The sequence below is a fragment of the Heterodontus francisci genome, chromosome 33 (genome assembly GCF_036365525.1).
Source record: "Heterodontus francisci isolate sHetFra1 chromosome 33, sHetFra1.hap1, whole genome shotgun sequence".
Taxonomy (NCBI): Eukaryota; Metazoa; Chordata; class Chondrichthyes; order Heterodontiformes; family Heterodontidae; genus Heterodontus; species Heterodontus francisci.
In genome coordinates, this window is record NC_090403.1 from 55,675,333 (window position 1) to 55,702,420 (window position 27,088).

Here is a 27,088-nt window from a genome sequence, read left to right on the forward strand (position 1 = left end):
TTGTGAGCTGGTATAGGTCACTACGCACTGGGTACTGGCTACACTAGCAACCTACCCTCTGACGTGACTCCTTCATTCTCAATATTTTCAGGCAATTGTTCCTCAACCTGGCTGGCATCTATTGTAGAAAATACAAGGTTATGTAAAATATAGTCAATAGATGAGCTCTAATCATTACTGGGAAAAGATTTGCTTCTTGTAACGTCTTTTATCTAATTCAGAAACCTCTAAGGACTTCATACACAGTGAATTACTTTGAGATGCAGTGATTGTTGATTATTTGGTACCCATTTTTCACACAGCAAGATCCAATAAATAAAACAAGATGAATGAAGCTCTGCTGGCGATGTTTAATGGTGGAATCACAGCCATGACACTGTAACAAACACTCTGCTCTTCTCTGAATGGTGCCATATGATCTCTAACATCCACTAAAATAGGATTGAGTTTAATGTCAGCATCTCTGACACTGCGTTGTAATGCCAGTCTAGATTTGGGGGTGAATTTCCTCGGCTTCTCCTGCTCTGTTGCCTTAAATTTGGCAGAAGTTTAGTGGAAATCCCGTTAATGCGCATTAACACAGTTCCACCAAAATTAAGTTGCGGGGACAGGAGAAGCTTTGGGGAAATTTCCCCTCAGTGTACTTAACAATGGCACTGGGGCTTGGACTCACCCAGCCATAGAGTCATAATGATACAAAAGGAGGCTAATCGGTCCATCAAGGCCATGCCGGCTCTCTGCAGAGCAATCCAGTCAGTCCCATTCCTCAGCTCTATCCCCGTAGCTGTGTAAGTTTATTTCTCTCAGGTGCCCATCCAGTTTCCTTTTGAAATCATTCATTGTGTCTGCTTCCAGCACACTTGTAGGCAGCGAATTCCAGGTCATTACCACTTGCTGCGTAAAAAAAGTTCTTCCTCATGTCTCCCCTGCATCTTTTGCCCAAAACTGTAAATCTGTGTTCCCTAGTCCTTGTACCATCAGCTAATGGGAACAGCTTTTCTTTATTCTGACAGATTTAGATAAGGTAGACATTGTACACCTCAAATCTCCCCTCAATCTCTTTTGCTCCAGAGAGAACAACCCCAGCTTCTCCAACCTAACCTTATCCCTCATCCCTGGAACCATTCTGGTAAATCTCCTCTGCACCCTCTCAAGAACCCTCACATCCTTCCTAAAGTGTGGTGACCAGAACTGGATGCAATACTCCAGCTGAAGTCTAACCAGAGCTTTATAAAGGTTTGCACAGCCTTCTGTTTAACTAGAGGGCGGCGCAGTGGTTAGCACCGCAGCCTCACAGCTCCAGGGACCCGGGTTCGATTCCGGGTACTGCCTGTGTGGAGTTTGCAAGTTCTCCCTGTGTCTGCGTGGGTTTTCTCCGGGTGCTCCGGTTTCCTCCCACAAGCCAAAAGACTTGCAGGTTGATAGGTAAATTGGCCATTATAGATTGTCACTAGTATGGGTAGGTGGTAGGGAAATATAGGGACAGGTGGGGATGTTTGGTAGGAATATGGGATTAGTGTAGGATTGGTATAGATGGGTGGTTGATGTTCGGCACAGACTCGGTGGGCCGAAGGGCCTGTTTCAGTGCTGTATCTCTAATCTAATCTAATCTAATCTAAAGGTTAAAAGGGTCTGCATAACTACATGCAAATGAAGTTGTGATGTTTTAGTTTAAAGTGCTTCTACCTGATAATCCACAAATCAGACGCTGTACTGACTAATATCTTGTTTACACTGAGTCCCAGTTCCTTAATCAGCCCTTGAGTGTGAGGGTGCAGATGGTACCATTAACAGTACCACACCCTCAGGGCAACTCGTTAAGACAAATTTACAATTAATTAAGCTGTGATTGAAAGAGCGATCCTATTAGTCCCACTCCCCTACTCTTTCCCCACGGTCCTGTGAATTTCTACTTTTCAAGTACTTATCCAACTCCCTTTTGAAAATTATTATTCACCACCCTTTAAGGGAGAGCATTCCAGCTCATAACAACTCATTGCGTAAAAACAAACTCTCCGCAAAAACCCCCTGGATTTTTTTTAGCGATTACATTAAATCTGTGTCCTCTGGTTATTGAACCTCCTACTACTGGGAACAATTTCTCTCGAGGTACTCTGTCAAAACAGCTCTTACTTTTGAACACCTCTATTAAAGCTCTCCTTAACTTTCTCTGCTCTAAGGGAAACAATCCCAGCTTCTCTCCATATAACTGAAGTCTCTCAAGCCTGGCATCATTCTATTAAATCTCCTTTGCACATTCTTTAAGGCCTTGGCTTCCTAAAGTATGATGCCCAGAATTGGACACAGTATTCCAGCTCAGGTTTAACCAGTGATTTGAAAAGGTTTAGTATAACTTCCTTGCCTTTGTACTCTATGGGGGGGTGGGGGGAATTTTATACTCTTCCCTGCAACAGGTTTGGAGGCAGGGAGAGCATAAAGTGGAGGCAACCCTTCCTGCCTCCGCCAAAATTAAGTCTGGGGCAGGAGGCCTGTGAACAGCCTACCCACCCCACTGCCAATTGAGGCCCTTAAGTGGGCAATGAGTGCCCAATTAAGGGCCTCATTCTGCCATTGCTGCAATTAGCCATGCAGCAGGTGGTCCTGCCACTGCAGGGGAAGCATGGCATGAAAAACCATACAGGCTGCTTGGTCGGGGTGGGGGTGGGGTTGGGGTGGGGGCGGGTTCCTCGTTAAAAGGCACTTAGTGCCTGAACAAGGGACCCGGTGTCAGGAGGGGGGGGGCCCACTGAGAGCCATCCTCCTGCCCTTGCTGACAACCCCACTCCAACCCCCCTCCTGTGTGACTCCCACCCTGACCTACCAGCGATGTTTCCGGACCTTGGGTAGGTGCTCCTCCGGGAAGAGGGTGGGACTGCCATCACTGAGGTCCTTAAACCCATGGAAGACCCACCGCTGTCCACGTAAGTGCCTGATTGTCACTAGATTCGGCAGGCCTTTCGCAGAAGAGGCAACACGGGGTTCTCAGTGTCACTTCTTCCACACGTCAAGACCCCCATCGCCAGCATAAAATCTCAGCCTATGCCTGTATTAATATAGCCCAGAATCCTGTTCATTTTTTAAAAAACAATCTTATCAACTTTTGTTTTATTTATGGAATGTGGGCATCAGTGGCAAGGCCCAGCATTTATTACCCATCCCAAATTGCCCTTGAAAAGGTGGTGGTGAGCTGCCTCCTTGACTACAACTGAGTGGCTTGCTAGGCCATTTCAGAGGCCAGTTAAGAATCAACCACATTTCTGTGGGTCTGGAGTCACATGTAGGCCAGACCAGGTAAAAACGGCAGATTTCCTTCCCAAAAGGACGATAGTGAACCAGAGATGGATTTTTATGAAAATTAAGTAATTACATAGTCACTGTTATAAATATTTAACTGAAAGTTACTGTTTAAATTCTAAATTTCATCCAGGGGCCTAAGTAGGGATATATAAGCTATCTACTGTGGAGCAGCTGTAGTTAGTTAATTAAGAAAACTAGCTTGAACTGTTTTTTTTCTGTACCTGGTGCTCAGCTAATCTCCTTAGTTTCAGAACATATAAATACAGGCATCTCAGTGTGACTTAGCACAGAGTGCAACTTGAACAGAGTGCTGGGAGTTCGGTGAGTTGAAGAAGAATGTGCTCCTTTTTATTTATTTATTTAGAGATACAGCACTGAAACAAGTCCTTCGGCTCACCGAGTCTCTGCTGACCAACAGCCACCCATTTATACTAATCCTACACTAACCCCATATTCCCTACCACATCCCCCCATTCTCCTACCACCTACCTACACTAGGGGCAATTTACCATGACCAATTTACCTATCAACCTGCAAGTCTTTGGCTGTGGGAGGAAACTGGAGCACCCAGTGGAAACCCATGCGGTCACAGGGAGAACTTGCAAACTCCGCACAGACAGTACCCAGAACTGAACCCAGGTTGCTGGAGCTGTGAGGCTGCGGTGCTAACCACTGTGCTGCCCTTTTTTTCCTAACTTTTTCACCCTGTAGGATTTGGTTCTTACTCCACTACAAGGGAAGAAGTTAGCTGTTTGGTGAGTATCTTGTAAGTGATTAATGTCTATTCTATTCCTAAGGTTTAAAACAGTACAGGAACTGGTGGTAAGGTTAATAAAATGTATAAAAAAGGAAAATAAATAATTGAATAATATAACTAAGTAGTTAATTAAAGCACATTAAGGATGGCAGGACAGGTGATGTGTCATGTCTGCAGCATGTGGGAGCTCCTGGATACCAGTGTGATCCAGGGCAAACACATCTGCAGTAGGTTTTTGCGGCTTGAGGAGCTTCGGCTCAGAGTCATTGAGCTGGAGGCTGAACTGCAGACACTCCAACACATCAGGGAGGGCGAAAGTTATCTGGACACTTTGTACCAAGAGCGGTCACACCCCTTAGGATAGGGTCTTCTGATTTGGTCAGTGGTCAGGGACAGGAGAGTGTGGCTGTAGCTGAGGCAGGTAAAGGGGCTCAGAGGGCAGGAGTGCAGGAGCCTCAGCCTTTGCGATTGTCCAACAGGTTGAGGTTCTTTCAACTTGAGAGTGGGGGCTGCAGGGTGGATGGGTTAACTGACCATGCCACCATGGTAGAGGAAGCCATTCAAGTGGGAGGATGAAAAAGAATGTATTGGTTGTAGGGGACAGTATAATGAGGGGGATTGACACTCTTCTCTGCAGCAAAGAGCGAAAGTCCAGACGGCTCTGTTGCCTGCTCGGTGCCACGGTTCGGGACATCTGCTCACGGCTGGAGAGGAACTTAGAGTGGGAGGGGGAGGATCCAGTTGTTGTGGTCCATGTAGGTACCAACGACATAGGTAGGGCAAGGAAGGAGGTTCTGCATAGTCACTATGAGGAACAAGGCACCAAATTAATAAGCAGAACCTCAAAGGTAATAATCTCTGGATTATTATGAGCCACGTGCAAACTGGAGTAGGGCAAATAAGATTAGAGGGATGAATGCGTGGCTCAAAGACTGGTGTGGTAGAAGTGGGTTTCGGATCATGGAACACTGGCATCAGTACTGAGGAAAGTGGGGACTGTACCATTGAGACGATCTACACCTGAACCGTGCTGGGACTGGTGTTCGAGCAATCCGCAAAACTAGGAAAGTAGAAAGGGTTTTAAACTAAATAGTGGAGGCAAGGGATCAAATTTGGGATGATGTGGTAAATCAAAGAGTAGGAACATAGGAGTAGGAGTAGGCCATTCAGCCCATCGAGCCTGCCCCACCATTCAATATGATTACGGCTGATCATCCACTTCAATGCCTCATTCCCACACTATTCCCATATCCCCTTACATCATTTGTATTTAGAAATCTGTCAATCTCTGCTTTAAACATTCTAAACGACTGAGCTTCCACAGCCCTCTGGGCTAGAGAATTCCAAAGATTCACAACCCTCTGAGTAAAGAAATTTCTCCTCATCTCGGTCCTAAGTGGCTTCCCCCTTATTTTGAAATTGTGTCCCCTGGTTCTGGACTCCCCAGCCAGGGGAAACATCTTAGCTGCATCTACCCTGTCTATCCCTTTTAAGTATTTTGTAGGTTTCAATGAGATCACCTCTCATTCTTCAAAACTCTAGAGAATACAGGTCCAGTTTCCCCAATCTCTCTTCATAGGACAGTCCCACCATCCTGGGAACAAGTCTGGTGAATCTTCGTTGCACTCCCTCTATGGCAATAATATCCTTTCTAAGGTAAAGGGATAAAAACTGCACACAGTACTCCCAGTGCAGTCTAACCAAGGTTCTATACAATTGAAGCAAGACTTCATTACTCCTGTACTCAAATCCTCTTGCGATAAAGGATAACATACCATTAGCCTTAATTGCTTGCTGCACCTGCATGTCAGCTTTCAGTGACTTATTGATAAGGACACCCAGGTCCCTTTGTACATCAACACTTTCTAGTCTCTTACCATTGAAGAAATACTCTGCACATCTGTTCCTCCTACCAAAGTGGATAACCTCACATTTTTCCACATTATATTCCATCTGCCACATTCTTGCCCACTCACTAAGTCTGTCCAAATCCCCTTGAAGCCACTTTGCACCTTCCTTACAACACACATTCCCACCTACTTTTGTGTCATCCGCAAACTTGGAAATACTATATTTGGTTCCCACATCCAAATCATTGATGTGTATTGTGAACAGCTGGGGCCCAAGCACTGATCCCTGCAGAACCCCACTAGTCACAGCCTGCCAATGCGAGAATGACTCGTTTATTCCTACTCTCTGCTTTCTGCCTGTTAATTAATCCTTAATCCATGCCAGTATATTACCTCCTATCCCATGTGCTTTAATTTTGCTAACTAATCTCCTGTGGGGGATTTTTATCAAAAGCCTTCTGAAAATCCAAGTATACCACGTCCAACGACTCCCCTTTATCAATTCTGTTAGTGACATCCTCAAAAAACTCCCAACAGGTTCGTCAAACATGATTTCCCATTCATAAATCCATGTTGGTTACGCCTAATCAGATTATTATTATCCAAGTGTGCATTTATCACATCCTTTAGAATAGATTCTAGCATTTTCCCAATGACTGATGTAAAGCTAACAGGTCTGTAATTCCCTGTTTTCTCTCTCCCTCCCTTCTTGACTAGTGGGGTGACATTTGTGACCTTCCAATCTGCAGGAATCGCTCCAGAATCTATTGAATTTTGGAAGATGATCATTAATACATCCATTATCTCCATAGCTACCTCTTTCAACACTCTGGATGTAGAATATCAGGTCCTGGGGACTTATCAACCTTCAGCCCATTAATTTCTCCAATACAACCTTCTGACTAATACTAATTTCCTTCAATTCCACATTCCCCCTCATCCCTTGGATCTCTAATTCTGGGACATTTCTTGTATCTCCCTCAGTGAAGACAGGCACAAAGTAATCATTTAGCTTCTCTACCATTTCTCTATTCCCTGTTATAAATTCTCCTGACTCTGCCTGTAATGGACCCACATTTGTCTTAGCCAAACGTTTCCTTTTTACATATCTGTAGAAGCTTTTACAGTCTGTTTTTATATTCTTTGCTAGCTTACAGTCCTATTCTATTCTCCCTTTCTTTATCAGTTTCTTGGTCCTCCTTTGCTGTATTCTAAAATCCTCCCATTCCTCAGGTTTACTACTATTTCTGGCAACTTTATAGGCCTTTTCTTTTAATCTTATACAATCCTTAATTTCCTTTGTTATCCATGGTTGACTACTTTTACTTTTGGAGCTTTTGTGCCTTGAAGGAATGTATAGTTACTGTAAACTATAATATTTCTTAACAGACTATGAATTGCCTATGTACTGTCATACCTTTGAATGCATTTTCCCAATCCACCTCAGCCAATTTGCCCCTCACACCTTCATTTTTTCCTTTGTTCAAATTTAAAACTGTGGCTTCAGATTGAAGTACCTCACTTTCAAACATAATGTAAAATTCTTCATATTATGGTCACTCATCCTTAAAGGTTCTTTTACAACAAGATTATTAATTAGCCCTTTCTCATTACATAACATTAGATCTAAAATAGCCTGTTCTCTAGTCGGTTCCTCAACATACTGCCCTAGAAAACCATCCCTAACACACTCCAGAAACTCGTCCTCCACAGCATTAGTGCTCATTAGGTTTACCCCGTCTATATGCAGATTGAGGTCACCCATGATTACTGTATTACCCATGCTACATGCTTCTTTAATCTACATTAGACTCCTGATTAATACCAAGCCCCACACTACCACGACTGTTTGGTGGTCTATAAACAACTCCTACAAATGTTTGGTGCCCCTTGCTGTTTCTTAGCTCCACCCAAACAGATTCCATATTTTGTTCTTCCGATCTGAGATCCTACCTTACTAATGTACTGATCCCACCCCTTCTTATCAGTGCAACACCACCTCCTTTTCCTTTTTGCCTGTCCTTCCTAAATGTTGAATATCCTTGAATATTCAGTTTCCAGTCTTGGTCACCCTGTAGCCATGTTTCTGTTATGGCAATTAGATCATACCCAGTAGAGACAAGGCAAGAGAGAAAGGTATTAATATGGAAAATAATAAACAGACCGTGACAGGAAAGGATAGAGAGTACAAATCTAAGAGTAAATCAGCAGTCAAGGCTAGAGGTTACAAAAATAATAAAAGGACAAAACTAAAGGCTCTGTATCTGAATGCACGTAGCATTTGAAACAAAACAGATGAACTGATAGCGCATATAGAAGTAAATAAGTACGATCTGATAGTCATTACAGAGACATGGCTACAGGATGACATAGATTGGGACCTGAATATTGAAGGGTACATGACATTTAGGGGGGACAGGAAACTAGGAAAAGGTGGAGGGGCAGCTCTGTTAATTAATGCCAATGATGGTATTCGCACATTAAAGAGGGATGAACTAAGTTCAGGAAACCAGGTTGTAGAAGCAGTTTGGGTAGAGATGAGGAATGATAAAGGCAAGAAGTTACTCGTGGGAGTGGTGTACAGGCTCCCTAACAGTAACCACACAGTAGGACAGAGTATAAAGGAAGAAATAATGGGAGCTTGTCAGAAAGGTACTGCGATAATCATGGGGGATTTTAATCTACATATAGACTGGAAAAATCAGACGAGCAAAGGTAGACTAGATGAGGAGTTTATAGAATGTTTTCGGGATAGTTTCTTAGAACAACACATTTTGGAGCCAACCAGAGAGCAGGCTATACGAGACCTGGTATTGTGCAATGAGATAGGATTGATTGATGACCTTGTAGGCAAGGTGCCCTGAGGTAGCAGCGATCATAATATGATTGACTTTTACATTCAGTTTCAGGGAGAGAAGAATGGGTCCAAGACTAATATTTTAAACTTAAATAAGGGCAATTATGAGGGCATGAAAGCAGAGCTAGCTAAAGTGAACTGGCAAATTAGGTTAAAGTCAATAGAGATGCAGTGGCAGACATTTAGGGGATATTTCAGAATACACAGAATAGATACATTCCAACAAGAAATAAAAATTCCAAGGGGAGGACCCACCATCTGTGGTTAACTAAAAAAGTTAAATATAGTATCAACCTTAAAGAAAAAGCGTATAATTGCGCAAAGATGGGTGGCAAGTCAGAAGATTGGACAGAATATAAAAAAGAGCAAAGAATGACTCAAAGATTGATAAGGAGGGAAAAATTAGAGTACGAGAGAAAGGCTAGCTAGAAATATAAAAACAGATAGTAAGAGTTTCTATAGATATTTAAAAAGAGCTAATAAAGTGAGTGTTGGTCCGATAGAAAGTGAGTTTGGAGAATTAATGAGGGAAAATAAGGCGATAGCAGATGAATTGAACAGGTATTTTGCATTGGTCTTCACTATAGAGGATACAAGTAACATCCCAGAAATAGCTGTAAATCAGTAAATGGAAGGGAAGGAGCAACTCAAGAAAATTAAAATCACCAGGGAAGTGGTACTGAGTAAACTGTTGGAGCTGCTGGCTGACAAGTCTCCGGGTCCTGATGGACTTCATCCAAGGGTCCTAAAAGAAGTGGCCAGTGAGATAGTTGATGCGTCGTTTTTAGTTTCCCAAAATTCCCTAGATTCGGAGAAGGTTCCGTTATATTGAAAAATAGCAATGTAACTCCTTTATCAAAAAGGGAGGGAGACAGAAAGCAGGAAACTACAGCTAGTCAGCTTAACATCAGTCTCGGGGAAAATGTTAGAATCTATTATTAAAGGTGTTTGATTTGATTTTTGATTTAGAGATACAGCACTGAAACAGGCCCTTCGGCCCACCGAGTCTGTGCCGACCATCAACCACCCATTTATACTAATCCTACACAAATCCCATATTCCTGCCACCTACCTACGCTAGGGGCAATTTATAATGGCCAATTTACCTATCAACCCGCAAGTCTTTTGGCTGTGGGAGGAAACCGGAGCACCCGGAGAAAACCCACGCAGACACAGGGAGAAGTTGCAAACTCCACACAGGCAGTACCCAGAATTGAACCCAGGTCGCTGGAGCTGTGAGGCTGCGGTGCTAACCACTGCGCCACTGTGCCGCGTTATAGCAGAGCATTTAGAAAAAATAAAGGTAATCAGGCAGAGTCAACATGGTTTTGTGAAAGGGAAATTATGTTTAATTTATTGGAGTTCATTTGAAGAAGTAACATGTGCTGTGGATAAAGGGGAACTGGTGGATATACTGTACGTAGATTTCCAGAAGACATTTGATAAGGTGCCACATCAAAGGCTATTGCAGAAAATAAAAGCTCATGGTGTAGGGGGTAACATATTGTCATGCATAGAAGATTGGCCAGCTAACAGGAAACAGAGAGTTGGCATAAATGGATCAATTTCAGGTTGGCAAGATGTAATGAGTGGTGTGCCACAGGGATCTGTGCTGGGGCCTCAACTTTTACAATTTATTTAAATGAATTGGATGAAGGGACCGAAGATAAGGTTGCTAAATTTGCTGTTGACACAAAGATAGGTAGGCAAGTAAGTTCTGAAGAGGACGTAAGGGAGCTACAAAGGGATACAGATAGGTTAAGTGAATGGGCAAAGATCTGGCAAATGGAGTATAATGTGGGAAAATGTGAAATTGTCCATTTTGGCAGGAAGAATAAAAAAGAAGCATATTATCTAAATGGTGAGAGATTGCAGAGCTCTGAGATGCAGAGGGATCTGGGTGTCCTAGTGCATGAATCACAAAAGGTTAGTATCCAGGTACAGCACGTAATTAGGAAAGCTAATAGAATGTTATTGTTTATTGCGAGGGGAGTTGAATACAAAAGTAGGGAGGTTATGCTTCAGCTATACAGGGCATTGGTGAGACCACATCTGGAGTACTGTGTACTGTATTGGTCTCCTTATTTAAAGAAGGATGTAAATGCATTGGAAGCTGTTCAGAGAAGGTTTACTGGACTAATACCTGGAATGGGCGGGTTGTCTTGTGAGGAAAGGTTGGACAGGCTAGGCTCGTATCCGCTGGAGTTTAGAAGAGTAAGAGGCAACTTGATTGAAACATATAAGATCCTGAGGGCTCTTGACAGGGTGTCTGTGGAAAGGATGTTTCCCCTTGTGGGAGAATCTAGAACTAGGGGTCGCTGTTTAAACATAAGGGGTCGCCCATTTATCACCGAGATGAGGAGAATTTTCTTCTCTCAGACGGTCATGAGTCTTTGGAATTCTCTTCCTCAAAAGGCGGTGGAAGCAGAGTCTTTGAATATTTTTAAGGCAGAGGTAGATAGATTCTTGATAAGCAAGGGGGTGAAAGGTTATCGGGGGTAGGCAGGAATCTGGAGTTGAGGTTACAATCAAATTGGCCTATTGAATGTTGAAGCAGGCTGAGTGGTCTACTCCTGCTCCTAATTCATATGTTTGTATGTACTAGCTTTTTATTCCAGATTCATTTAATTAACTGAATTTAAATTTTCTGGATACTGTGGTGGGATTTGAACTCACGTCTTCAGATCATTAGTTCAGGTCTCTAGATTACTTGACCAGCAGCATAACCACTATACTACTGTTCCCTCCTGCCACCTTCAAAGGTTTGTGCACATATACCCCCAAGTCGCTCTGTTCCTGCAATCTCATAATTTGTACCATTTAGTTGATATTGTTTCTCCTCATTTTACCTTCCAAAATGCATCACTTCACAAATGTGTGTTGCACAGTTTCACACCATGTAGCCCATGTGAGATTGTAACCAGGAGAGTTGAAAAATGAACACACCTCATCACAACTGGTCCCTCCTCATATTTCCTGGCAGCAATCGAGAGCTTGTAATGGAACAGCATAAGTAACAAGGAAGGAAGCCTCTGGGGAGCTGTATAATGAAGGGTTGGGGAATGATTTGAAATCAAAGCTCAGGGATAAGCGACCTAAATGTGGAAGAGCAGGAAAGAATGTGCCTTGGTGAAGATGGCACATGGTGCTGGCTACACTGAGAACCTACCCAGAGAATGGGAATCATCAACCATGGATTTGAGCTCTAGCTCTTCCTCAGACTCTTCGAGGCCTAGTGCAGGAAAACAGCAGGTTAAACAAATTTTGCTCAATCACACGAGCTTCACTTTAATAGTTTATGAATATTCTAATTCACCTCAAACACTAAACTCAATGTAATTGCATTCTTACTCTTGATGCTATTGAAAGTCCTTGCATCTACTGATTGACTATGGGATGCTGTGTAATGTGTGCTATTACCTTGATTGTACTGAGTCCCAGAGGTGAACTTTCACCCTCAAGGATGGATGGATTGGGGGCAGGTGGGAAGATAAAAATTTTAAATTCTCAAACCTGACCCCAACCCAGCCACTTTTGGTTTTAACAGAGACAGGTTGAATGCGGAGTTGGAGGTTGGGGGGAAATCAACCCACTCTCAGTCTCCACTTTAACTGAATTTTTATTTTTAATGCACGGGAGCCATGATTCCTGGGCCTTGGGAATCCGGGCAACTAAAAGGAGGCACAAAAGACCTTATCTGTGAGGTAAAATGCAGTTATTACAATGCTTGTGTGCCAGGAGGAGTAGGAGTGTTCCCCCAGGCTCAACAAGTTTAACTCCACATGATCGAAACCTCAAAATTGGCTGAACCCCCCAATATACAATTCACCTCTCCAACCCCGCAATGCCTCACCACCCCCACCCCGCCCCCCCCCTCCACTCTGCACTGAAGTCCAACAACTTCACCTCCCAACACACCAAGTCAATGTCAGACTTACCTGGCATCCCTTCCCCTGGCTGCATTCCAACCCAACAAACAGCCAGCCTGTCAATCCAGCTGACTGGCGGGATGCAAACCTGCTCAAAGAATTTCAAAGATATTCTACTGCTAAGCTCAGTGGGATGTTTGGGAAAGTTTTACTTTCAGGTTTTTCATCCAGAAACTCCTGAGGTCTGATTTTAACTCTGTGCAAGTGGGTGGGTTTTGAATGGGTTAAAATGGCCTGAGAACTCTTCCCCCCCTCCTCCCCCCCCCCCCCCCACCCTTGCTTTCTTCCTGCCTCTGAGTAAATATCAGGGCCCCAGTCTCAGTCGCTGATCTACAAATGAAGTCAACCTAAGGACCCAACAATTCTAGAGAACAATAACTATTGCACCTTTAAAGTCACAAAATCATTTCCACCACCCCCCTTCACTCCTAGACCATCTTTTGACTGCACCGGATACTGGCTGCACTACAACCTAACCATAGAGTGCGATTTGGGCTTATGCTCATCAGCCTCATGTTGGCACTAATCACCACCATGGTTAGTACCAGTCGAAGCAGTTTGCACAAATGCTATTCAATCGAAACGGCTACACATTTCATTTTATTTATAAAACACTCATCATCCTCATTGAAGGTGCTGGATGACACAAAGACAATTATTTTTCCCTGAACTCTCAATATTCAGCAATTAATACTGTAATTCTTCCTTCTCACCTTCCCTGAAGATTATGGGTGCTCACCACCATTCCTTGTGTGAGCATAGAGAGACAGCAGGATATTCAACAACAGCAGCATTACAACTGAGCCAAAACCAGTTGTCATTTCCAAGCAATGAAGCACAGGAGCTTTGGCTGACTCCCTCACCCTGCTCCCTGCCGACTGAAACTCACTGTCTGGGTTTGCAACGGGTGAGGTACTGAGGCACCTCCAGCATCTTGAGGGGGGAAACTGGAGGAATCTGTTTTCTCTAAAAGGACGTACTCTGTACACGTCTGGCACTGGCAAAGGGAGGTGCCTCTCAAATGGTGTTGTGACAATGCTTTGCAACACTCAAACCGATCTGTGATCAGCAGGAACGGAAAACCAACCATTAAATTGGCATTTCGTTCCTCTAGACTTTTCAGAAACAGCAGTGAGAGGATGAAAGCCTGTGGGAAGCAGTATAACAAGTAATGGCAGGAAAAGGTTGCAAATCAGAACTTGGGGGCAGGGAACTAAATAAGAAATAGCAGATGAGGATGTGACATTTCAGAGCCCCAGTCTAGTGATGATTGCGCATTATATTTAATACTGGGAGGAACTATCCTGGAACCAGTAAGGTTTACAGGACAGAGAGGCATTCGGCTCATCAAGTCAGTGTCGGCTCTTTGCTAAAGCAAACCAAAAGTTATTCACCTGCCCTGCTCTTCCCCCCATATCCCTGTAACATCCCCTGCTTCAAACATTTATCTCATTTTCAATTAAAAGATGCAGCAGTATATGTCTTAACTGTCCCCAAGCTCTAACAACACACTGCATAAAGAAATTTCTCCTACCCAAATGATGGTTGACATTCTTGAACAATTCAAGTTTTTGAATCGCAGCTGACGTTTCGGAATATGAGAAGGGTGCTGTAGGAAAATAGTAGGTTATATGGATTCTACATTTCATTTGTTCACTCAAGGTAACTAAATACAAGGGGCATTCTGCCATTTGACCTTAATTTAAGGTGCTGGTACCTGCTAATACACTGATCAGGTCTGGCTCAGTGCACTGGTTATCCCCTATTTAATTAAAAGACGGCCTTGGTTCTGTGGTAACACTGTCGCTTTTAAGTCAGAAGGTTGTCGGTTTAAGCCCCACTCCAAGCTTTTGAGCACAAAATCTAGGCTGACCCTCCCAGTGCAGTACTGAGGGAGTGCTGCACTGCCAGAGGTGTTGTCTTTCAGATGAGATGTTAAGCTTGTGGCACTGACTTGCTCTCTCAGGTGGATGTAAAAGATCACTATTTCAAAGGAGAGTGAGGGTATTTTCCCCATTTTTCTGGGGCAACATTAATTCTTCAAATAAAACCACTAAAGCAGTTTATCTGGTCATTATCTCACTGCTGTTTATGGGCAAATTGGCACTGTGTTTCTCAATTTTCAACAGTGACTACACTTCAAAAAGTGCCTTGGTGCATCCTGAGATTGTGAAAGGTGCAATTGAATTATAATAGGGTAAAAGTTCATCTCGGCAGTTGCTCAAAACAGGCTGTATCGGATTGGCTGCCTGTTACATGCAGAGCCTGAAATTCAGTTTCATTGCAGTTAATGGAATTAAATGTCTGACAGTGTTTATAACAGGCAGGCAATCAGATACAGCCCATTTTGAGCCATGGCCTGAGACAAATTTCTACCCAAATTTCCCTTCTTGGGGCTGGGAAGAGACATTTAAATCAATCAATTAAATGGGAATTGGGAGGACTGAGTTTTGTGGTTGTATTAACAGCCCACGATGTTGTGTAGTACACCTTTAAGTGGGTGTGGTTACATTTTCATTAAACCTTGCTAGACAGGAAATGATGTAACATACCATGTGCCTGAGTCTTATTCTCAGTTTGCTGTGAATCACCAAACAGACCAGACATGTACAGATGTTCTCTTGCAATGAAATGCCATGCTACTAGGCTCAATAAAGGAACCCACTATTTAGGTGTTAACTAACCGCTGATGCATAGTTAGTGCCTTGATTTCCGAAGTCTTAGCAAGCACAAGGAAAAGAAAACACAATATGGCGGCAGAAGTGGAATTTGTTTTCAATTTAGAGCCCACCAAATACAACATCAGCTAGCAGTGAAGATTTGAAGACTTGAAGATTCTCAAAATCTAAGTTGACCAAGCACAGTGCGGAACCATCGAATGTGCAGAAACTGAATCGGCTGGTAAACAATAACGAGCTTCAAAGTCAAAACCACTCAGTCAAAAAAGTGTGCATAGTGTAAAAACCGAAGACAGCTATGCAGCAAGTTCTGTAAGTTTTAAAAATTCGAACAGCGCGTTGAAAGGTATAGCACCTTCCCTCAGCTAGGGAAGGTGAGTCATGGGGACACAGGCAGCCGGATCGATCACCAGCAAGGGAAATCGGAATTAGAATTAGAACATTACAGCGCAGTACAGGCCCTTCGGCCCTCGATGTTGCGCCGACCTGTGAAACCATCTCACCTAAACTATTCCATTTTCATCCATATGTCTATCCAATGACCACTTAAATGCCCTTAAAGTTGGCGAGTCTACTACTGTTGCAGGCAGGGCGTTCCATGCCCCTACTTTCTTTTGGGCCTCCTTATCTCGAGAGACAATGGATACGCGCCTGGAGGTGGACAGTGGTTTGTGAAGCAGCGCCTGGAGTGGCTATAAGCCCCTACTACTCTCTGAGTAAAGAAACTACCTCTAACATCTGTCCTATATCTATCACCCCTCAACTTAAAGCTATGTCCCCTCGTGTTTGCCATCACCATCCGAGGAAAAAGACTCTCACTATCCACCCTAACTAACCCACTGATTATCTTATATGTCCCTATTAAGTCACCTCTCCTCCTCCTTCTCTCCAACGAAAACAACCTCAAGTCCCTCGGCCTTTCCTCATAAGACCTTCCCTCCATACCAGGCAACATCCTAGTAAATCTCCTCTGCACCCTTTCCAAAGCTTCCACATCCTTCCTATAATGCGGTGACCAGAACTGCACGCAATACTCCAGGTGCGGTCTCACCAGAGTTTTGTACAGCTGCAGCATGACCTCGTGGCTCCGAAACTCGATCCCCCTGCTAATAAAAGCTAACACACCATATGCCTTCTTAACAGCCCTATTAACCTGGGTGGCAACTTTCAGGGATTTATGTACCTGGACACCAAGATCTCTCTGTTCATCTACACTACCAAGAATCTTCCCATTAGCCCAGTACTCTGCATTCCTGTTACTCCTTCCAAAGTGAATCACCTCACACTTTTCCGCATTAAACTCCATTTGCCATCTCTCAGCCCAGCTCTGCAGCCTATCTATGTCCCTCTGTACCCTACAACATCCTTCGGCACTATCCACAACTCCACCGACCTTAGTGTCATCCGCAAATTTAGTAACCCACCCTTCTACACCCTCTTCCAGGTCATTTATAAAAATGACAAACAGCAGTGGCCCCTAAACAGATCCTTGCGGTACACCACTAGTAACTAAACTCCAGGATGAACATTTGCCATCAACCACCACCCTCTGTCTTCTTTCAGCTAGCCAATTTCTGATCCAAAGCTCTAAATCACCTTCAACCCCATACTTCTGTATTTTCTGCAATAGCCTACCGTGGGGAACCTTATCAAATGGCTTACTGAAATCCATATACACCACATCCACGGCTTTACCCTCATCCACCTGTTTGGTCACCTTCTTGAAAAACTCAATAAGGTTTGTGAGGCACGACCTACCCTTCACAAAACCGTGCTGACTATCGCTAATGAACTTATTCTTTTCAAGATGATTATAAATCCTGTCTCTTATAACCTTTTCCAACATTTTACCCACAACCGAAGTAAGGCTCACAGGTCTATAATTACCAGGGCTGTCTCTACTCCCCTTCTTGAACAAGGGGACAACATTTGCTATCCTCCAGTCTTCCGGCACTATTCCTGTCGACAATGACGACATAAAGATCAAGGACAAAGGCTCTGCAATCTCCTCCCTAGCTTCCCAGAGAATCCTAGGATAAATCCCATCTGGCCCAGGGGACTTATCTATTTTCACACTTTCCAAAATTGATAACACCTCCTCCTTGTGAACCTCAATCCCATCTAGCCTAGTCGTCTGAATCTCAGTATTCTCCTCGACAACATTTTCTTTCTCTACTGTAAATACTGACGAAAAATATTCATTTAACGCTTCCCCTATCTTCTCTGATTCCACACACAACTTCCCACTACTATCCTTGATTGGCCCTAATCTAACTCTAGTCATTCTTTTATTCCTGATATACCTATAGAAAGCCTTAGGGTTTTCCCTGATCCTATCCGCCAATGACTTCTCGTGTCCTCTCCTTGCTCTTCTTAGCTCTCCCTTTAGATCCTTCCTGGCTAGCTTGTAACTCTCAAGCGCCCTAACTGAGCCTTCACGTCTCATCCTAACATAAGCCTTCTTCTTCCTCTTGACAAGCGCTTCAACTTCTCTAGTAAACCACGGCTCCCTCACTCGACAACTTCCTCCCTGCCTGACAGGTACATACTTATCAAGGACACGCAGTAGCTGCTCCTTGAATAAGCTCCACATTTCGATTGTTCCCATCCCCTGCAGTTTCCTTCCCCATCCTACGCATCCTAAATCTTGCCTAATCGCATCATAATTTCCTTTCCCCCAGCTATAATTCTTGCCCTGCGGTATATATCTGTCCCTGCCCATCGCTAAGGTAAACCTAACCAAATTGTGATCACTATCACCAAAGTGCTCACCTACATCTAAATCTAACACCTGGCCGGGTTCATTACCCAGTACCAAATCCAATGTGGCATCGCCCCTGGTTGGCCTGTCTACATACTGTGTCAGAAAACCTTCCTGCACACACTGGACAAAAACTGACCCATCTAAAGTACTCGAACTATAGTATTTCCAGTCAATATTTGGAAAGTTAAAGTCCCCCATAACAACTACCCTGTTACTCTCGCCCCTGTCGAGAATCATCTTCGCTATCCTTTCCTCTACATCTCTGGAACTATTCGGAGGTCTATAAAAGACTCCCAACAGGGTGACCTCTCCTCTCCTGTTTCTAACCTCGGCCCATACTACCTCAGTAGACGAGTCCTCAAACGTCCTTTCTGTCGCTGTAATACTTTCCTTGATTAACAATGCCACCCCCCCCCCCCCCCCCCCCCCCGCTCTTTTACCATCTTCTCTGTTCTTACTGAAACATCTAAATCCCGGAATTGCTGTTGAAATTGGGCCAAGTAGGGTCTTGAAAGTTAACGGTGAAAACAAGAGCAAAAGTCTGTCAAGGTTTACGTCGCCATTACAGGCTGTGCAAGCATTGTAGTCATTCCTGCCACAGCCGAGCTTTGTGGGTGGAGTCAGGAAAAGGCATGCGAAAGCAACAATGCTGCCAGCCAACTTAACTAGTGCTTCAGCAATAGGACAAGCTGGGGCAAGCTGAGGAACTGCTGCACCTAAAGCGACTGCAGCATTCGGGCCCTGAGCAGCAAATACAACAGGGACACCATTTTAAAACACAGAAAGCAGCAGGAAAGTCCTTGAAAAACCAGAAAAATTACTGCTAAATCTCTGAGCATCAATTGGAAAACGGCCGATTTATTATCAGAGTTCAGGCAGTTCAAACATAGAACAGAGCTTTGGTTTATCAACCTGGGAGTCTCTGATCCAGATAAGCAGTCTATCAAAATTCATAAAATAAAAACAAAAAGTGCTGGAAATACTCAATAAGTCTGGCAGCATTTGTGGAGAAAGAAGCAGAATTCATGTTTCAGGTCAGTGACCTTTCATCAGAACTGGCAAAGGTTAGAAATGTAATAGGTTTTAAGCAAATTAAGTGGGGGTGGGGCAAAAGAGGACAAAAGAGGTGTTGATAGGACAGAGGGTCACAGAATAACTGACAAGGAGGTCATGGGGCAAAGGCAAAGAGTGTGTTAATGGTGTGGTGAAAGACAAAGCATTAGTGCAGAGAGGGTGTTAAATGACAGAATAATGAACAGCCCTGGCCAAAACCACAAACATGAAAAAAACAGTGGGGCAGGCACATGGTAAAAAAAAACTGAATGATGAAACAAACTAAAATAAAATTAAAATTAAAAATGGGGGGTGGGGCAGGGCCAGTCATGCTCTGAAATTATTGAACTCAATGTTCAGTCCGGCAGGCTGTAGTGTGCCTAATCGGTAAATGAGATGCTGTTCCTCGAGCTTGCGTTGATGTTCACTGGAACACTGCAGCAATCCCCGGACAGGAGATGTGGGCATGAGAACAGGGGGGGTTGGTGGGATGGGGGGGGAGTGTTGAAATGGCATGCGACAGGAAGCTCGGGTCCTGCTTGCGGACTGAGCGGAGGTGTTCCACAAAGCGGTCACTCAATCTGTATTTGGTCTCCCCAATGTAGAGGAGACCACATTGTGAGCAGTGAATACAGTATACTACATTGAAAGAAGTACAAAATGCTGACAGGGGAGGGGAGCAGAATATGCGTTTGGTAGTGGCATCACGCTGGAGGTGGCGGAAATAGTGGAGGATGATCCTTTGGATGTGGAGGCTGGTGTGGAGGCTGGTGAGGTGGAAAGTGAGGACAAGGGGATCCCTGTCACGGTTCTGGGAGAGAGGGGAAGGGGTGAGGGTAGAGGTGTGGGAAATGGGCCGGACACGGTTGAGGGCCCTGTCGACCACAGTGGGGGGGAATCCTTGGTTGAAGAAAAAGGAAGACATATCTGAAGCGAAATATATCAAAATTCATATTGCGATTAGAAACGAAGGCCTACACTGATTAAATACTTCTGGGCTCACAGAGGAACAAAGGGATCCAAAGAAAATCTGGTCAACTCTAGAAGCCTAGAGTCCAAATTAATTTTTGCTTCCATAGACTAGAGTTTAGGGCATTTCGTCAGTAACCCCATGGGTCCATTGACCACTTTATTAGGAGGTGCAGGTGTCATGCAGGCCTCCACCTTCTAAGAATGAGGAATATTAATTTTGCCATATGAACATTAATTTTAAACTTTACTGGAGTGAAAAAAAAACTGGTTAAAAAAAAACCACAATGGATCCTTGGCTGGAAAGATATTTTTGCATATCAACAGACAGTACTTGGAAAGGACAAAGGGGCTACTTCCTGCTCCAATTTAATCTACAATGGACTTTTGATTACCAGACTTTAAGGGTGGAGGAGCTTACATTCCAGGTTAACTGCTAAGATGGCCGAATACACAGGACGGACATGGTCAGACCAGTTTAGTCACATGACTAACTGGCTGTTGCAGAGTTTTGAACTGAGAGTTTTAAATTTGAGAGAGCGGTGTTTGAACAGAAAAAACTCCTAGCTCCTGGATTGAAAACATTTCTTTCCTGTCTGCTCCATCTCTTTCTCGCCAGCTTTGGAATCCATTGAAGACACATGAACCCCAAGAGAGAAAAGTCTCCTACAGTGAACAAGGTTTAAGAAGAATACTAGGCCCCAACGAAAAACAAGAATTACCTACAAGCAAGGACTCCACAGTGAGCTTGAAGCACGGTAACAGGAAACTCTTTAGATATTGCCTCAAACCTCTCCACTTTATTTTTCTTCTTTTTAGTGTCTCTATCTCCATGTGTGTATCATGTATGCATGCTAGCATGGGCGCATTGTGTATCCGTAGGAGTCAACTGAATTAGAGTTTAAGTTTTAATAAATTTGCCTTTCTTCTTTAAACCTAAGAAAGCCTGTTTGTGCTCATTTCTTTACCTTAAAATTGGAAAGCAGTAAATAAGGATTCATCAATCAGGAGCTCAAAATACAGTGTGTTTGAAAATGAAACCCTGTTACAATAAGACCATGTGAATGTTGAAAGGGAACCCGAGACATCTTTCTCACCTGGTCATAACAGCAGGGAAAAGGGTACATACTGTGATGATGCCGAGCTAGCAGAAAGGATTGCTGAGCTGGTGATTGCATCCACACCAATCGATGCATTTCAGAAAGATCTGCTGGATAAACCCAAAGGTTGCAGCATTGACGAGCTGCTTAAGGACGGACGCAAATATGAAACCATCATTGAGGGCCGACAGAGTCTACAAGGTCTATGTACAACCTTGATGGTGAACACAGTGACATGAGTATGCAAGGCCGGGAAACCATGTAAGAGATGTAGACTTCTACATGCGCCAAAGAGTTGCCCAGCCTTCTTTGATTTCTGCAAAGCATGCGGCATGAAGAGTCACTGGCAGAGCCGATGCAGAAGAGTAAAGGCTACAACAGCTGTGAGGAGTCGCGCAAAGGTTCCAGCTGACTACAGGCAGATAGTTACTTCAGGCAGCATTAAAGACCAGAGCAGATTCAGCAGGAAAAGCTTACATGAAGTAGTGGACAGTGGCAATGAAGAGAAAGCTGATGCGAGGTAAGGTGAGCATACTTTCCATACCGTCTGTATCACAACATATCGATGTCATTGAACCATCTGAAGTTTTTGCCACGATCCAGATCATCTATCCACAAAAAGTTGGAAACATTCGTTATTGGCCAAAATAGATATGGGGTGAATGCAAACATAATCCCTTTGAGGATTCTATAAGAGATGTACCCAAAGACTGGCCAAGAGAGTGTGGGAAAATGGCGCACTGACACGGAACACAAAAGTCCGAGTGTATCAAGACTGTGTCCTCAGTACCTTGCTCTATGGCAGCGAGGCCTGGACAACATATGTCAGCCAAGAGCGACGTCTCAATTCATTCCATCTTCGCTGCCTCCAGAGAATACTTGGCATCAGGTGGCAGGACCGTATCTCCAACACAGAAGTCCTCAAGGCGGCCAACATCCCCAGCTTATACACCCTACTGAGTCAGCGGCGCTTGAGATGGCTTGGCCATGTGAGCCGCATGGAAGATGGCAGGATCCCCAAAGACACATTGTACAGCGAGCTCGTCACTGGTATCAGACCCACCAGCCGCCATGTCTCCGCTTTAAAGATGTCTGCAAACGCGACATGAAATCCTGTGACTTTGATCACAAGTCGTGGGAGTCAGTTGCCAGCGTTCGCCAGAGCTGGCGGGCAGCCATAAAGACGGGGCTAAAGTGTGGCGAGTCGAAGAGACTTAGTAGTTGGCAGGAAAAAAGACAAAAGCGCAAGGGGAGAGCCAACTGTGCAACAGCCCCGACAAACAAATTTCTCTGCAGCACCTGTGGAAGAGCCTGTCACTCTAGAATTGGCCTTTATAGCCACTCCAGGCGCTGTTTCACAAACCACTGACCACCTCCAGGCGCTTACCCATTGTCTCTCGACACAAGCAGGCCAAAGAAGAACAACTGCGACATGTACAAACCTGGCAAACTGACAGTTATGTCTGACACGTTACAGCAGATTACTCAATCTGGCAAAGATTACAGAAGTAAACATCAATTTACAAGTCGATTTGATAGACGGGGAGCTAGAGGATGTACTCCATGTGGATCTAATGAACTTGGTGCAATAGAAATGTCAACAATTGCAGGTTGAGACAGCAAAGGATCCAACACTACAGCTTCTTTGGAACATGATTATAGAAGGATGGCCAGACTCAATTCAGGATATCCACAAGCATGTGAGACAGTGTCGGACATACTGAGATGAATTTGATATATCAAGGGGAGTTATTTTTAAAGGTAAACAGGCCACCTTACCAGAAGCATTGAGATGTGACATACTACAACAACTACACCAATCTCATATGGGCACTGATCGGACCAGAAGACTGGCCAGAGAAACAGTCTATTAGCCAGGCATTCATGACAACATTGAGGTCACAGTGAAGCAGTGCAAGGCATGCCAAGAAAACATGCCAAGACAACAAAAGGAACCACTCATTCCTCATGAGGTACCTACTCATCCATGGGCCAAGATCACATCTGATTTATTCCATTTCCATGGGGATGGTTTCCTAGTTGTCACTGACTACTTCTCAAAGTATCCTATCATCCGTCATTTGCACAATATGTCAAGCACAATGGTCGCCAAAACACTAAGTGCCATTTTCAGCCTATTTGCAGCACCTAGGGAGACCATATTGGACCATATTGGACAATGAACTGCTGTTCACAGGGAAGCCATTCAGGGACATGTGTGAAAAGTGGGGTACATCCCCACATTACCCGAGATCCAATGGCATGGCTGAGACTATGGTTCATATGGTGAAATCACTAACTTAGAAATGTAGGAAAACCAAGCAGGATCTACACATTGCTATAATTCACCTCAGAGCTACTCCTCTGAGCTCAACAATACCCTCACCAGGGAACTGTCATTTGGCAGGCCAGTACGTACAAACCTACCTCACTTCCATTACTCACTTAACCCTTCCAGAAGTGAGAGAGGCATTTTTGGAAAAACAGGGGACGATGAAAGATGTGAATGATAGGAAAGCAGTTAAAGAATTGCCAGGTTTAAGGATAGGACAGCAAGTAAGCATTCAGCATTCCACGGAAGGTACGTGACAGCCAGCTGAAGTAACACAGATCTGTCCAAAGCCAAGGGCATACGAGCTCAGTACACCCAGTGGAGCAACTGTGAGAAGAAACAGAGGGCAAATCAGAGAAATACCTCATTCTCAACATCCAGGTAACTCCACTGCATCTAGGACAAGGTCCAAGACCACATTCCATGTAACATCCAAACATCCTACTCCCACACATCACTGTGAGAAGGTCCAACAATCGCAAGCAAACATTACAATTACTAAGTCGGGCTGTGTGAGCTCACCGTTAGAGATTGAGAGACCTATAACCCTTTTGAGTTTTTTTAGCTCATCATTCTACAATGCATAGACACACATTTTTTTGCATTGTAAATAGTTATGTTTAATTAGAGGGGGAAGTCTTTTAGTTTGAAAAAAGAGGGATGTTGTAGTTACATTTTCAGTACACCATGCGAGAGAGGAAATGATGATGTAACATACCATGTGACTGAGTCTCATCCTCAATATGCTGCTGATCACCAAACAGACCAGACATGTTCTCTTGCAATGTGTTGCCATACTACTCCCCTGAATAAAGGAACCCACTACTTAAGTGTTAACTGACCCCTGATGCGTGGTTAATGCCTTGATGTCTGATGTCCTGGTTAGCACAAGGAAAAGAAGACACAACAGATGTGATGATATGATAAACATTGGCTACTAAACAGTGCCTCACCCCATCTCTCAGAAACATCTCCAGCAATTCACATGGATTACCTTTTGAAGTGCAGTCACTGCTTTTCCGAAGACCACATTCCCCCCTCCCAGATTTGAGAGTGGCAAGATCCCACAAACAAAAACAAGTAAATAAGGAATGAAAACTTGTGGGTGAGCTTGAAAGCAAGGAACAACAGAAGAAGTATTTCAAACCAGAACTTGGAGAGAAAATTTTAAAAAGCAGATGAGAATCTGCACAGTAATTGTGGTTTAGTAATTAGTGCAGTATCTGCTGGCTGTACTCTGAACCTACCCAGCTTAGTAAATCTTGCATCCATATGGCTATTACTGGGTGTGTCAGGAATTGATGGGTTATCTATTGGATAAATACAGCAGGTTAATAACAGTCTGTTCAACTATATTTCATCTGTTCTCATTTTCTTACCTCCTCTCCTGAAGGAGGCTGACTCTTGCCGAGGTCCAGCTCCAAAGCATTGGGCACCTTCCTACAACCTTCCCTCACTCCTTTACATGTGACCCCAGACAATACAAGATTGTACCAGCCGGAACTTTCACTGTGAGGATAAGATCTTTGCAATTAAACAGAAGGAGCCAAGACTGAACAACATGTGATTCCTCCTTTCATTTAACATGAGACCTCAATGGCACCTCCTCCCCAGAAACTCGACACAATGTCACCATGTGGCATTGCGTGTTGATCTTCATTTGAGCCTCCCTTGATCTCCAAGTTGTCTTTTTCTGTTGCTTAATCTTGTTCCCTCTCCTTCCTGAAATTGGGGATATGTATTTCTAAAATGAAAATACTGCACATACTGAAATTGTAAAGATCTGATCCAGTCATCACACTGAGGCAGAAGAAAACTGAAGAAGAAAGAGGCAATTGCACTGTCCCCATACAGACAGGAATACTGGATAAATTAGGGTGGCAAAATGGTGCAGCGGTTAGCACCACAGCCTCACAGCTCCAGTGACCCGGGTTCAGTTCTGGGTACTGCCTGTGCGGAGTTTGCAAGTTCTCCCTGTGACCGCATGGGTTTCCGCCGGGTGCTCCGGTTTCCTCCCACAGCCAAAGACTTGCAGGTTGATAGGTAAATTGGCCATTGTAAAATAGTGTAGGTAGGTGGTAGGAGAATTGTGGGGATGTGGTAGGGAATATAGGATTAATGTAGGATTAGTATAAATGGGTGGTTAGTGGTCGGTACAGACTCAGTGGGCTGAAGGGCCTGTTTCAGTGCTATATGACTCTATGACAGTCGCATCCAAATAAATGATTAGTGTTTGAAGAGAAAAGACAGGTTAATGTTTCAGGCGGGAGTTCTAATGAAGAATCCATCTAACTTTTAACCTGCTTTTTCTGTTTGAGATGCCAATGTGTTTCCACGACTCTGTTTTTCATTTTATCATGATGTATAGATTACAGTATTGTTCTTACTTAGAAGAAATAGATAGGAACCATCAAGGATGAGAAAGGGTCATTAAAGCACATCCTTCCAGTCCCTTAATTCTCACATTGAAACCAATTCCTCCAGTAACCTAAATGCCTCACCAGAAGTTTTTTCTTTAAGCCTTTATCCCTGCCATCAGTACTGTTCTTCACCAATGAGCCTGGGGAGTGAGAGTGGAGCATGTTACTGCTTCACCTGCTATCACACGTACGTGTGTGTGTCCAGCTACAGATTGAAGTATAGCAATCAAGAGCAGGATCCCAAGGGTGGTAATAAGTTGGACATGATTACAAGACACCCAGGAGAAAAGTCCTCAAGCCATTCAAAATGTTTTATTTAATTGTCTCCATCCCCGTCTCAGCTCCTCTGTTGCTGCAACCCTCTGTAACCTCCAGATTTGACTTTTTCAGTGCTCCTCTGACTGTCTCACTTTGCACCCTCCATAAACACAAGCTCATCTAAAACTCTGCTGCCTGTGTCCTAACTCACACCAAGTTCCGTTCACCCGTCACCTTCTGCACTCGTTGGCTGCTGTTCCAGGAATGCCTTGATTGTAAAATTCTCATTCTTGTTTTCATATTCCTCCATGGCTTCCCTCTCTGTAATCTCCTCTAGCCCCACAGCCCTCTGAGATCTCTGCACTCCTCCAGTTCTGGCCTTTTGCGCATCCTTGATTTTAATCGCTCCACCATTGGTGGCAGTGCCTTCAGGTGCCTGGGCCCTAACCTCTGGAATTTCCTTCCTAAGCCTCCACCTCTGTCTTTCCTACTTTAAGGTACTTCTCAAAACCTACCTCTTTGACCAAGCTTTTGGTCACCTGCCCTAATATTTCTTTTGTTGCTTGGTGTCGAATCTTGTTTGTTAATGCTTCTGCATCACATGGTGGGACATTTTATTATGTTGAAGGTGCTATATAAATGTAAGTTGTTGTTTTTGTACAATACTGAAGATAAGGAAAAAGGCTGTTTGATTGGCAGAAGGCTGGAGGGGGTTAGATGATACCTCCAGGAACACATGCAACCCGAGTGGGCAAATGCAGAGAATAAAATGACAGCAGACGAGGATGCAACATGGTCTGACTGTGATTCAGCAGTAACTATAC

At 43.9% G+C, this 27,088-nt stretch overlaps 1 protein-coding gene across 8 annotated transcripts in view; it reads right to left on the reverse strand.

The window, feature by feature from the left end:
- The window catches only part of odad4 (outer dynein arm docking complex subunit 4), a 97,711-nt gene that overhangs the window by 11,559 nt on the left and 59,064 nt on the right, over positions 1-27,088 (reverse strand). For 4 of the 8 annotated variants that reach the window (XM_068013644.1, XM_068013643.1, XM_068013651.1 and 1 more), the window contains 4 exons: positions 24,834-24,896; positions 14,225-14,299; positions 11,931-11,993; positions 56-118 (listed from right to left, as the gene is read on the reverse strand). The exons of 1 other annotated variant lie outside the window; for it this stretch is intronic. In XM_068013644.1, the coding sequence (XP_067869745.1) occupies positions 56-118; positions 11,931-11,993; positions 14,225-14,299; positions 24,834-24,896 (264 nt within the window). The remainder of the gene's footprint in view (positions 1-55; positions 119-11,930; positions 11,994-14,224; positions 14,300-24,833; positions 24,897-27,088) is intronic. 3 more of the 8 variants (XM_068013645.1, XM_068013647.1, XM_068013649.1) reach the window with 3 other exon arrangements.